Source organism: Podarcis melisellensis (genome assembly GCF_964234715.1).
Source record: "Podarcis melisellensis genome assembly, chromosome: 9".
Taxonomy (NCBI): domain Eukaryota; kingdom Metazoa; phylum Chordata; class Lepidosauria; order Squamata; family Lacertidae; genus Podarcis; species Podarcis melisellensis.
In genome coordinates this window covers 53,462,082-53,475,705 of record NC_138541.1, presented here as the reverse complement: position 1 = coordinate 53,475,705, position 13,624 = coordinate 53,462,082, and the positions used below count along the sequence as shown (strand labels likewise).

The window sequence follows — 13,624 nt, the reverse complement described above, 5'->3', positions numbered from 1 at the left end:
GGAAGTCAAAGCTCACTTTGAGCAAATAAGATGTTGTGAAAATGTGTATTGAATTAAAATGAAATATGGAAAAATCCAATAAAAATTATGTTTAAAAAAGAAGAAGAGATGAACTGAACTGAGACATGCATGGGAGAGGCCTACTTTACAGGAAAGGCCCTACTCTGAGCCAAGAGTAAAAAAAACCCTCTTAGGTATCTTTAAATTATATATCATTTATTGAAATATAAAGATCTTAATTTACATGGTTTTTTTAAAAAGACAAAAATAAGAACAGGGGCACTTGTATTACATTTTGTACCTATGGTCACTCATTCCAACTGGTTCTTCTCAAACACATCACAATACCACCTTTATGGAAACTCTTTCTCGCTTTTCTTTATCATTCTAAAATATAAATTTTGGACATTTAAAAGTGCAACAGTTAGCGTGCCTGTGGAGTATATCACAGTAAAAACAAAAAAACAAAACAAAAATTATAAACAAAGGCAGTGATACAGCTTGTCATAAATGTTTTGGCAGTACTCTCAAAGTTGATATAAAAATACATATATACATATTGATGTATAACATCACCTTATCTTATGTCCCTCATTATATCATAGGACTGTTTGTACATTTGCAGACCACATTGTAAGGAACAGGGCCATTCAAAATGAGAAAGTTGTGTTTCACAGGCAAGGTTCGATTGTCATGATACAAATACAGAACAGACAAAGGCTGGGTATATCTTTTCTGAAAGCTTCTCAAATCTGAGTCACAGAGAAATAGTCACTAAGATCCAAAACAGGCTTCCTCAACCTTGGCCCTCCAGATGTTTTTGGCCTACAACTCCCATGATCCCTAGCTAGCAGGACCAGTGGTCAGGGATTAAGGGAATTGTAGTCTCAAAACATCTGGAGGGCTGAGTTTGAAGAAGCCTGTCCTAAAACAAATCATCAAGACAGTAACAAAATCCAGGGGTTTTTCCCCAGGCTAATACTGAAAGACTAACATTGCAATCTTATATAGGTCTACTCAGAAGTAAGTCCCATTGAATTCAATAGGGTAAGTGAATACAAGATTGCAAGCCTTAGTCTAACAGCTACCTCCTGCATTAATGTGTTGCCTTTGTAAAGTTTTCTGATGTGCAGTCCATTGCAGTGTCAGGAACTTTTCATAGGATTATAAATCTAAAAAAATATACTGCATATTTTGGTCCACAACTAGAACTTGGTCCCAATCCAGCTATAGTTACCTTGCCCAAAACATGTTGGGCATAACTAACATGAGAGAGTACGGTAGGTGGCGATAAATGCGCTCATCCACGTTGCAACGTAGACAGGAAATTAAAATGGAGCCCCATCTGTGACATGCAGTATGGGCAGATGTGCATTGCAATGGGATCTGTGTTCACCTGAAGCAAGATATGGGATTAGCATGAGTTTGTTTTGTGAGATACATAACAAAAAGTACAATAAGAAAAAGAAAAACCAAGGTACGAATTATTGTAGCTTATTCTTTAGTAGCCAGTGAAACAGGAAAGCCTGCGAAACATGAGAAGACCTGATCCGTAATGCAAAACACACACGCAAGTAAGGTGTTTGCAATTTCCATCCATTGCACTGGCACATTTGTAATAAATTGGATCTAGCAGAGAAGAATATCTCGAAGGCTTGGACTTACTCATCTGGTCCGAGTATTTGCACAAATTTATATTGGGCCCATTGCGTTTTGGCATTCAGAACCTCAAATAATTATTTACCACAGATATCCCTATGTGCACATTTAAGTCCTATTAATTTTAATGAGATATGGTTCCGCACTTATTTTGGGAGATCAAACTGAGCTCTTTTTCACTCAATGCACTGAAGCAATGCACTTAAGTTGTAGTTAGTTATTTAGCATCAAATGAGATGGCTGTGTACTTCTGAGTCCGCTGCAAAGCATTGATTTACATTGCATTTTTAATCCTGCTAGGTGCTTATCAACTGCTGTGGAGCTTAGTTCCAACACAGCACTGTCTCCAGCACAAGCTGCCTTCATCTGTTTGTCCTTCAACTATCACATCAGCAAAGTAGGGAGCCATAGTTGTAACAGTAGGTAAGCCTGCGAGTTTGGCACAGAGAAAGTTGTATTGCTCAAAATGGTTGTTCACCACTGGCCAATTGCTACCCTGTGCTGCTCTTAGTGATATCATAGGAAATCCAGCAAGCATCCACATTGGGCCACATTGGCATCAATTAATGCTCTACCATTTCTTTTTGTGCACCATACGTTCATGCACCCTGTATGTCATTGACTGATTCCAATTCATGATTTCCATAGACTGTGAGAAAATCACAGCCTAGGGCTGCAACTGTGCCCACTTAGCTGGGCATAAGTCCCACAGAACTGAATGAGGCTCATCCAGGAATGCATTGTAAATCATCACAGAAACACTGTCAGACACATTATATTCAGATTAAGGAAGGACTGATCTCAAACTATTGTGTGAGAATGACTAAAAGAGGGATGAGCAACCGCTTGGGGCCATTTTACACATTACAGAGACAGATGTGCCACTTGAATACACACACCACAGAGGTCACAGCCAATCCTATATTTTAAATGTATTTTCTTCAAAAATGCAACATTGTTTAGAAACAATTGCTTCACTCCCAATTCAGTGCCCATTGGTTTGGATGGAAAAAACTCTTTACAGTCATACCTCGGGTTACAATCGCTTCAGGTTACGTGTTTTTGGGTTGCGCACCACGCCGAACCCGGAAGTACCAGAACAGGTTACTTCTGGGTTTCGGCGCTCGCGCATGTGCGGAAACACTAAATTGCGCTTTGCGCATGCGCAGAAGCGCCAAATCGCAACCCGCGTGTGCACAGACACAGCGCTGCGGGTTGCGAATGTGCCTCCCGCACATATCACGTTCGCAACCTGAGCGTCCGCTGTACTTGTTAACGTCCAACGTTATAGCTAAAAACTTGACAAGGGCAAGAGGATCCGGTTCCATTTCTGTTATACCAAAAGTAGAACTTTTTCTTTCTTTCTTTCTTTCCAAAGTAGCTACAGACTTAATTGGAAATCTCAGGCTCGGGAAGAAGCGTTTTCAGAAAGAGCATTTGGTGCATCCAATCCATTTGTCACATGCAAACCCCAAACAAACTTCCCGATGTGCTCTTTTTCTCAACCGCTCCAAGCAGCCTCTCTATTGATTGATTAGCCACACATATTTTGTGCAATAACTTGAGGAACCTGGTTGCAAACGAAGGTTTAAAAATAAACTTCAATTTCTGAAGAGTTCCACTGAATCAAAGGAGGATTCACCAGCACATAAATTCATTGCATTAGGATAGCTACTCTGCTAAGGGTGGATGCCATAGAATACATTAGCTTTCCCTACTTCCTAAACTAGTTTTAATTTACCAAAGCCATTAACTATCAAATAGAACAGTTGTTTCTTGTAAATGTATAAATGCTAAAATGCTTTAGTTCATTAGTTTTTTTCAGTACTGTGTTTTTAAGGAAGTAGTTATAAAACTATACTTAGTGATACTGAAAACAGCAGTAGGTAAACAATTATTCTTCTATGGTTATGAAGAGTCTCACTTGATTTACTAAGCTATCGTATAAGGTTAGAAATTACTGTAATTCCGTTTTATTTGTATTAGCTGCAAAAAAGGTAAAAAGGTTTCCTAGTACCAATTAGTTTGAGTTTCAAAAGTGGTTTTCTTTCTTTTTTTTTGCATGTACTTCATCTCATGTGATAGTTCAACAGCAGCTTATGATGAGACTGAAGGAAGAAAATACACAGAAGTCTTGAGTGGTCTTCTAAAAAAATGCCTATTCCACATATGCCACAAAACATCCTGGTAAGGTATTTACATAATTACATGGGTGATGTTTCACCATAGTGGAAATGTTTTTCATCTGAGTTGTGAATGCCCTTGAAACACAAATTGGACTGTCCATGGCCTTTTCCTTTATCCACTCACCTATCAGAACAGCAGATGGTACTGAGATGCTATGGAAGTGCTTAAAAGCTGGTTTCTAAATGTCTTCTTGTTTCACAAATCCGGGTGAGATCTTTGCGTCCCTTGTGGGGACACTTAGGATTGCAAGTCTCGACCATCTATGTTAAAGTGGTTTTCCTTAGGGAGTCAAAAATCCATGAGTTATGTGTTGAGATTCTCTTTCTTTCTTTCTTTCTTTCTTTCTTTCTTTCTTTCTTTCTTTCTTTCTTTCTTTCTTTCTTTCTTGTCTCGCACCCCTCAAAAGATGTCCACTACTTCCTTCGGGAATTACAGGAAACTGTCCTCAACCAGTTCTGAGGAATCCATTCCAATGTCATCGATGATGTCAATATCCTCAATGGTCTCGTCCTCTCGCTTTACGAATGTGGAGCTGCTGGAACCAGTTTCGATGGCACTTTCTTCAGAAGTCTGGGAACTGTGTAAGAAGACCACAGGGGAAAACATTTAGGAACTTAAAAACACACTGTGAAGAACACATTCTTCAATTGTCCTGGGGCAACAGAAATCCTCCTTAGGAATCCTCATCAGAAGGCACATGCCACATAATTTTGGAGTCCAAAAGAAAAGTTCCCCAAAGAGACTCACTCTTACATGAAATGCTTTAATGCTGCAGTTTTTCCAGCTCTCTATCTTTGGGGAAACTTCTCCACATCAGCTTGCTTGCTGAGGAATCCCATTGCTTTTGTCACAGAACCACTGCTCATTCCAGAGGATTCTAGAAGCATATCCCAGGTAGCACAATAAATTCATGCAGGTCAGCCTTGCTGAGCTTCACCATTACCATGTGTGGGACTAAAGGGAGTTCTAGCACAGGTCTACACCTAATGACAAATCTCAGGAAACAAGGGATGAATAGAGCACGAAGCTCCCCAAATCATTAATCTGAGGAAGCGTGAGAGTAGTAAAATACTATCTGGACTCCACCACTTGCTGGACAATACTGAAGATCAGATCAGCCACTAGTTCTGTGCACATAATGATAAATTATAATGGTAAAAAGCTGCCTATATTCAGCACTGAAATCATGAATTAAGGACAAATTACTTAACATGTTTTAAATCAATTTCTGGGTATGCTGCCTCAAGTGGGAAATTTGCAGGGCTTCTTCTTTGCAATAGTGACGTGATCTGCATTTCCCAGGCTACTGTCAATGTGGCTATCCTTCAGAGTTCACACTTCTCTGAATTTTGCAGAGTTCTTGGCTCAACCAAGGGTACCAAAATGGTCAACAAAAATGTTGACATTTTATTATTAAAAAGTACATTTAGAAATGCATACTTTGAAGAAAAAATACATCTAGGCTTCAGTCCAGACTCCTAGTCTGCTGTGGGTGGGTGGGTGGGATTATGTAGGTGGGGTAGGGATCTTACCAGTTCCATCAGCAGAGTTGTGCCAGCAAGAATCCTCTGGCACAGAGCTCCCAGTTCCACTTGTGCCAAACTTGTGAGCAGGTGGAAACATAGTCAGAAGGATTCCCACCATTGATAACACCGGAAGACCCAAATTGGGCACTCAGGGAGCAGAGAGGGACAGATCACAAGACAGCCCCACTGCAGTCACTGGCATTGCATAGTTCCCCTCCATCTTCTGCCCCAACTGGCATTTGGGGTGACAAATGTGATGCTGACTACACTGCTCTGTCATGCTTTGTGGGAAACCGTTATTTAAATATGTACGTTGTTGTAGATATTCTTTTAAGTTGCAGATCAATGTGAAAACAGTGACAGACGTAAAATTAATAATGGCACAGAAATAGACTGATCCATCCAGCCCTAGTGCTTAATGATGTCAGGATTTAGGTCACAGTGAACTTTAATCAGGTGTACCTGTGCCTGTTCCTTTTGCTGAGCTCGTCTTCTGAAACAGGGTCAATATCCGGCAGGGGGATTATGTAGCCACTGTCGGCGCTGAGTCTTTGTTCATCAAATCCACTCTCCCTGTCCTTCAGTTTGTCTTCATTCTTGTAAGTGACTCCAATGTAGGTGTTGTCACAGTCCGCTCTCATGCGTGTGACAGCGGGATGGTCACTCTTCAAGAAGTCCAAGTGAATTCTCTCATAGCTCTGAAATATATATATAACAAAATTGGTTGGAATTGTTTAAGGCTCTCCATCCCATACTCCCACAAAATAGGATCTTTATAAATCTCTATAGAACCTGGCATGATTTCCTTTCAATGATTTTTTTGCACATGAGTAGTGTTTTGTGTCACATGGGGTCAGAAGCATCTTTTAAGGCAGTGGGGTGGGACTTCTGACCTTCGTGAGCCTAGTTAAGGCCACTAGGCCTCTCCATTTGTCCTCTGGCATGGTTAGGCCCAAACCACACCCACCTGTCCTGACATCACATGACATCAGGCGCAGGACCGAGGAAGCTACAGGGCCAAACTGAAAAGAGAGGGAATAGGACTGACAATTTGTCACCCTCTTAGGCTACCTTCAAAATCTGCTGCTTGAGATAGGTCAAGCATCAAATAGGATATTATGGTGGGGTTTTCTGTCTCCACATTTTCACCATTCTCTGCAGTGTCATCATGAAACAACATTTTATTTACCCCACTTAAGAGCCAAGAGTCAATGGCACAACCAAGCAATGTCTTCTTCTGAAATCCTAGAAGCAACCCAGTTTCCAAAAGGACAAACCTTCTTGTATTCTCCAGGCAACAGGTTCTCAACTATTTCGCTCAAGTGGTAAAAAGAAGGTCTTTTCTCGGGTTCACTGTTCCAGCATTTCACCATGATGTCATACCTGTGAACAGTATTGAGGCGGGAGGGAATAGCTTAATGATTTGTGACGTTTAAGCAAACTGATGACAGTATAAAGACAGACATAATGAAGGGGAAGAGAGCCATAGAGGAAGCCTAGCTTTGCAGGTGCCGTGACAAATGTGCAAACTGATGAACTGGGGATTGGCTCAGCCATCAGTCTTGCTCCGTTCCCCATGCTTTGGGTGGGCTGTCTATCCTTTTTTACTCTTAAAAGTGCCACATGACCAACCATGCATTTATCTGCATGTTTGGCACATTGCTTTAGAAAGGAAACTTCTTTTCAAGTGTTGTTGTTTTTTTGAGTGATGTTGTGGCATGATCTTGGGGTCCAATGCTGGAGATTCAGAAGAAGTTTTGGAATGGTAAATAGACTTGCCTCATGTCCCCATTGCCAAGGAATATCTGAGCTGGAGCCCATGCCTTCAACATTTCTCCAGCCTGAGGAGGCTGTGTTGCCATCTGTGAGCTCTGATTACTCCAGCCCAGAAGCCTTAGCAGAACCCATTGCCTCCCCGATGTCACCAGAATCGACAGCTTCTGAAGCTGGCTAAGCCCTTCAAACCCAATGGAGCTAGTTACTCAAATATTTAAATCTCGGTCTGTATTTGCTTGCCATTGAAGCCATGTTTGAGCCTCCTCCTATGTTCCTGGTCTTCCCTCACCAGAAGAGTTTGGATATTGCTTCACCAGAACCAAATCTATGGGACCCTCCAGATGTAGTTAGACACCGTCAGACCCAGCCAGTATGGTCAACGGTCAGAGCAGCCTCTGCAGAGCCACATATTCTCCACTCCTGCCTTAATGGAACCTGACCTCTGTTTGACATTGCCTAAAACTTGTCCTCCTAGTTGTTGCCTTACCAGAACCTGAACTTGGATGTGCTTGAGTTTGCCTTGCTTCCCTTTTATGGAAGCCTAGCATCTGACCACCCTGCTCAGGCTAGATCCCCATCTGGCTGAGACCCATCACCTGGGAGAAGAACGCATTGTAGGAGGAAAGTTAATCAGCATCATACACAACCAGGTTCTGCTGCAAACTTGAAGGCTGTGCCTCCCTGCTTCCCAAGTTAAACCTGGAGAGGTTTAGGTATGTTTGGATTGAATGCTGTGAGGGCGCTTCTAGATCAGTCCAAGTGCTCTGTACATAATTTCCCTGAGGTGCTGCAGAAGAATGAGATGAAAAGAATACGTACACCTCACTGGTAGCATGGTCCGGTTTTGCCATTCGGTAGCCACTTTTAATTTTATTATAGAACATAGAATCAACCATCATGCCAGGGTATGGAGTGCCACCTGAAAGTCAAGGGGAAATAGATGTCATTATAATGTTTGTTGAAGTAAAATAAATTCTATGCATGGATTCTTTTTTCAAATGTTTAGGACCATATAGAACCTTTCAAGATTTTCTGAGAACTGCATGTTCCTCAAACCTTCTAGAATATTCTCAGTCAAGCTTTCAGATGTACATAAGGGTGAGGCAGCCAGCCAGCCAGTCAGTCAGTCAGTGAGATGTAAGAATTAAGTACAGTAAGCCTGCAACCTACGTGGGGGTTACTTTTCAGGATCACCTTAAACAGCAGGGATAAATCATGTTTGCAAACCATGCATCCAGGTTATAAAATGTAATTAAAAAAACAATACTGAACAAATGGTGGCACCAAGCCTATTCTTTTCCTGTGGTGAAATTTGGTTTAATCCAAGACCTGCCCTTAAACATCTCTTAGAAGAAACATTGTCTAGTGGGGGGATTATATCATTTGTAGTTTGGATAAGAATCACAATATGAAAGTTATCATCTAGTCAGGAAAACATGGTGTTCCTTTCTGCCTCATTAGGGATATGACCTTCTGCTTTTTTATATTTATCTCTGTAGTCAGTGTTCTCGTTGGATTTAAACATTTTGAAGAGGTTCGACCAGCCTCTAGCCACATGCCTACACAGCACAATTGGCAAATCTCCCGTTATTCCTTGAAGTTCCATTCTTTTTATGTTCCAAAGTAATGAGGATGCCTACCAAGAGAAAATATTTCCCACAGCAGAATGCCATAAGACCAGACGTCACTTAATGTTGTATACAGGTTGTCAAAAATGCTTTCAGGTGCCATCCATTTCACTGGAAGGAATGTCTGCAAGAATACAAAAAAAATCAATAAGAGTAGTTACAAAACAATAATAAAAGGAGATGTTCACCAGTACATATATTTTAATTTGATTTTTAGCATATCTCAAAAGCTTGGGATGGGTGACAACATTTAAAAAATCCATGGAGATATTAAAATGCATCCTACATTGTCCCTGGCCACCCAAACACAACTGAGACTTTAAAATGGTTTACGGTACCACATATCAGTAGTATTGTCTGAAGAGGTGATACAATTTCCCATACTTTGGTTTTATTCAAATATTTTCCAGTAATATTATTTAAAATAGTGTGATTATGAGCCTTGCGTGGCATGTTGTCATTGTGGAGGCCAGTGGCAATGCAACCTATTGACTTCCACTGAATGACTCTCAAATGTTATTGTTGACTCTGAGTAGAAACTAATCCAGGAATAACTGGTTTGATAATTTTTTTTGCAAATACTGAAAAATGCTCCAATTGTTTTGTGGAAACTTGTATGATCTGGACAAGTAAGTGGGGGCGGGGAGAGATGTATATCACCAATCTATATGCTTCTTATGCTATAGTAAATGTGAAGTCCTGTGCAAATCTTGCCCATTCTAATTGCAGCTCTGACAAGACACACCACACATTACTATAATTTGCCTGCAGAGAAGGAAGGGAATTCTGTGCAACAAAACCCAACTTTTCCGTAATGTGTAAAGAGTGCTTTGATGCTGGTTGTGTTTGGCATGAATAGGTTGATTGGAGACACTGGATGGGTGTTGGTTATCTGAATGTCAATTTCATTTTAAACACACACACACACATACACACACACACACACACACACACACACACACACACACTGAGCACAAGATCCCAAAGCACTGCTTGCATTAGTTTATGTTTTCTAATGATGTAGTCTATGGTAATAAATATAAAGGTACATACACTGCCTTTAGACACATAGTTTGAATCATGCATGATGTCTCTAGCCAGACCAAAGTCACAGATCTTCACAATTTTTCCTTGAGCCAGAAGGACATTCCGTGCTGCCAAATCACGGTGAACACACTGTGGGATGCATAAATTACATGAGTAGAATGTAGGCATAGAATACGAACACGTAATATTTCATGTTGGAAGGAACTTCAGAAAGGATGTGTAAGAAAAAAAGATTAATTAGGATACCCTGGGATAGATTCATTCAGTATTGCAACCCTAAAATGCTAAACCCTAAAACCTTGTAGGCTGCTCTTTTATAAAACACATTTTAAAAGTTCCCCAAACAAAACAAACGTCATTTAAAGCTAGGCAATCCCTTCACCGTTTCCTTTTAGACACTCACATTTTTAGAAGCTAAGAATTCCATTCCCCGTGCAACTTGGTAAGTGAAGCTGAGCAGGTCCAACAAAGTGAGGCCTTCTGAATTGTCATCGGAGAGGAGGTTCTTCACATCTAGTTCTGAGTAGGGAAGATGAAAAGAAAAAACCATCTGAAACATGAAGGTGCATTGAAAGCATACATCAAACAGACAATCTGTTTCAGTCCATCATCTTTCCAGAACATATCTGGGCGCAAGGAACTCACTTGAACCGAGGAAAAGTTTGTTTTTAAACTACGCAGAGCAAGGGCAGCCGTTGTTGTGCCATCCAGATGTTGCTGAACTACAGTTTCCATCGGCCAGGGTCAAGGATGATAGGAGCTGAAGTCCAACAACATCTGGAGGGCATCATACTGTCCACCCCTGACATCAGAGAATAAACAGATAGTGTATTTTCTAGCTGTCTTCCTACACATAGCCAATGGCATTCTTCTCCGCTTTCCCTGGTACCAGCACTCCAACATCTCCTTCCAAAACATTTCTACAAAACAAGTGGCTCACTTGTACATTTGCATCAATCAGCAATAGACACTGCCATAAAAAAATGGTACAAATACCAAATATAGCTGTCCTTTCTCCACTGATTATAGACTTTTTCCAAGAAATTGTAGGATTAAAAAAGTGCCACCTACATATTATACAGCTTGGTTTTGTACTTTATTCCAGTTGTGGTTTATACCCAAAGCAATGATTTAGAGATGGCATAGTCTTGTCAACTTGTTTTATATATACATCCATTTTTGTCTCTTCTAGCCCTGCAGAATTCTCAAGTTCCTTGGTTAACTATTTGATGGGGACCATTCAATGCCATCCAAAGACCAGTGATTCTATGGGCAGTTATCCTTATTTTAGTCCTGGAAAATGATGGCAGCAAACTGTCTAAAACCTAGCTATTCAATTACCCTGTTGGCTCAGTGAAATACAAGAGTTGACTAGCCTCTTAAGCCTGGGTCTGGAAAAGATTCAGGTTCTGAGACCACAAGCCAGGAGTGACCCAACCTGTTTTGAATGCCGCAGATCAGATTTCTTAGTCAAAGGACAGTAAAAGGGATGAGTTAGCCATATGGGCCTTTCCTAACCCTCAATTTAATACTCTACAAATCATTTGGGAGAGTTCTATATGAGGGCAGTGAGGCTCCTGGAAATGAATCCCTAACAAATAGCCCAGCCAAATGGCTCAAAATTCTGCTGAATCCAGAAAGGTATCAAAGCTACTACAAGTGCCACGTATGACACTGGCTGTTTACTAGCTATAATAATAATTTGGTACCATTCCGCCGACCAACTTCCTTCACATCTGCAAGAATGGTCATTATGGTGCTGCGTGGTGGTGGCAAGGTGAAAGGAGCAGTCTACTTTCAGAGGATCTCTGAATTCCTGCAGCGTTTTTATTTAGGGATCTTCACCAATGTTTTTGCACACAGGTGCAGCAAGCCTACTGCTTCCCTCTACCTCTTAAGGAAGCAATAGCAACTTAACCAACTGGAGGTCAAGTAGGCCCTGCTGCGCTGCCCTGTCATCCACTCCCACAACTTAGATATAGGCCCACTCATTGATTCCGCTTGCAGAAACCCATAGTTCAAGTTTTCTTCTCCTTGTAAAACCTATCTTCTTTCAGGTTTCCAAGTATTTTTGGCAAGGTGAGCTGCATTGCTGGGTGTGAGTCCCAAGGGGCCCACAACTAGGGCCAGGCAAATATATCAATTTTGATTTCTCATTTTTTCAATTCCACATCAGTTTGTGATTCTTTTTTGCAAAGGGCCTCATGAAAATCCATCAACATTTAAGTGCAAATTTCTCCCAATAGTCACATTTTTTAATGAAATCTTGCCCAATATACATATTTTCTGCACAGCTGTTCTCCCTAACATAATGCATTGTTTATGTTATTTTCAGTAATATATGCATTTATATGCACATTTTACCCAGTACATGCATTATTGTGTGCATTACTTGGTGGGAGAATTGCACTGCAAAATTCAGTGTGAATTTGGCTGTATTTGTTATTGTACTTATCCTAAACTTAACCTAATGCAGTGTTTATAAAAAATATTGTTAAAATACAATAACAATCATGTAATGTTTATAAGGTTTTTAATTTTTTTTTATTTTTTACACGGGTGTATCTTAACAATTTCCCCCCATGTTTTATCTTACCTTGTGAACTTGTAATTTTATACTGGGTACAAAAATCCACCTTTCAACGTGAACCAACTCAAATATCTCCTCCATCACTACCCACAACAACTCAGTTTACTTTTGGACTCTGCTTATTTAGAATAATGGAAATAATAATCTAATGATTTGTTTTCTGTGTCAAAGTTTTCAGTTTCGAGGAACCAAAGCAAAGTCTGAATAAAGATGCCTTTCGCAACAAGATAAACGTGAGCTACAATTTTATGCAAGAGGAATCAATAAAATAGCAGTACCGGCTAAATGCAGTTGTCACAGAAACATTACAAGGGCATTCTACTTCAATTTTTTATTTATTTATTTATTTATATTTCCTCCCCCTGCCCCTCTGTCCTGTCTTTCAGGGCAAAGCTTCCCCATGGGAGTTCACATACACAGTAAAAGCATAAAAACAGAAACACCTCATTACAATAGAACTAAATCAGCAGCCTAAAATATGGCATGGACTAGCTCCACACTCCCATAAAAAAATCAGTGAAGAGGGAAACAATGTAAAAACTAGCAGCCGGAAACCATTAAATAATCAAACTCAGCTCAGCATCTCACTGAAAAAGCAGATAAAAATAAGTGGTGTATCACGTGGGGAGCCTTCCATGACTACTTGGGATTAAGGCAGAATGTTAGGTTTATATTAGAAATACACCTTAACTTACCTGACACATATTTTTTCTTATACGAAGCAGGCCTATCATACAATGACCTTTGGATGTCAGAATATTTCGATCTGTCTTTCCTTTCTAGCATCGGCACATACTGCATGGTCTCTGCTTGTTTCATATCCATATATTCACCATTGTTTTCAAAGGATAGGATTACATAGCTGGAATGAAAGTGCAACAGCAACAAAGAGAAATAAGTTTATGGTGGGGATTTGTGCCACATTCATCTCTACTCACAAAACAGAGTAGATATACAGTTGTACCTTGGATCTCAAAAGCCTTGGCTCCCGAACAAATTGGCTCCCGAACGATCAAAATCCGAAAGTGAGTGTTCCGGTTTTCGAACGTTCTTTGGGAAGCTGAATGTTCAACGGGGCTTATGGGGCTTCCAATTGGACTCAGGAGCTTCCTGCAGCCAATGAGAAGCCGCACTTTTGTTTTGGAAGTCGAATGGACTTCCGGAACAGATTCTGTTCAACTTCCAAGGTACGACTGTAGCTATAATATGAT

General features: G+C 40.4%; 1 protein-coding gene across 5 annotated transcripts in view; it reads right to left on the bottom strand.

Annotated features, from left to right (window-relative positions):
• Window positions 1-3,012: 3,012 nt before the first annotated feature.
• Window positions 3,013-13,624, bottom strand: part of PDGFRA (platelet derived growth factor receptor alpha) — a 52,980-nt gene continuing 42,368 nt past the window's right edge. For all 5 annotated transcript variants that reach the window (XM_081926505.1, XM_081926506.1, XM_081926508.1 and 2 more), the window contains exons 16-23: window positions 13,109-13,275; window positions 10,227-10,342; window positions 9,830-9,952; window positions 8,789-8,900; window positions 7,968-8,067; window positions 6,650-6,755; window positions 5,835-6,070; window positions 3,013-4,423 (exon numbers count right to left, since the gene is read on the bottom strand). In XM_081926505.1, coding sequence (XP_081782631.1) covers window positions 4,276-4,423; window positions 5,835-6,070; window positions 6,650-6,755; window positions 7,968-8,067; window positions 8,789-8,900; window positions 9,830-9,952; window positions 10,227-10,342; window positions 13,109-13,275 — 1,108 coding nt within the window. In that variant the 3' untranslated portion in view covers window positions 3,013-4,275. The remainder of the gene's footprint in view (window positions 4,424-5,834; window positions 6,071-6,649; window positions 6,756-7,967; window positions 8,068-8,788; window positions 8,901-9,829; window positions 9,953-10,226; window positions 10,343-13,108; window positions 13,276-13,624) is intronic.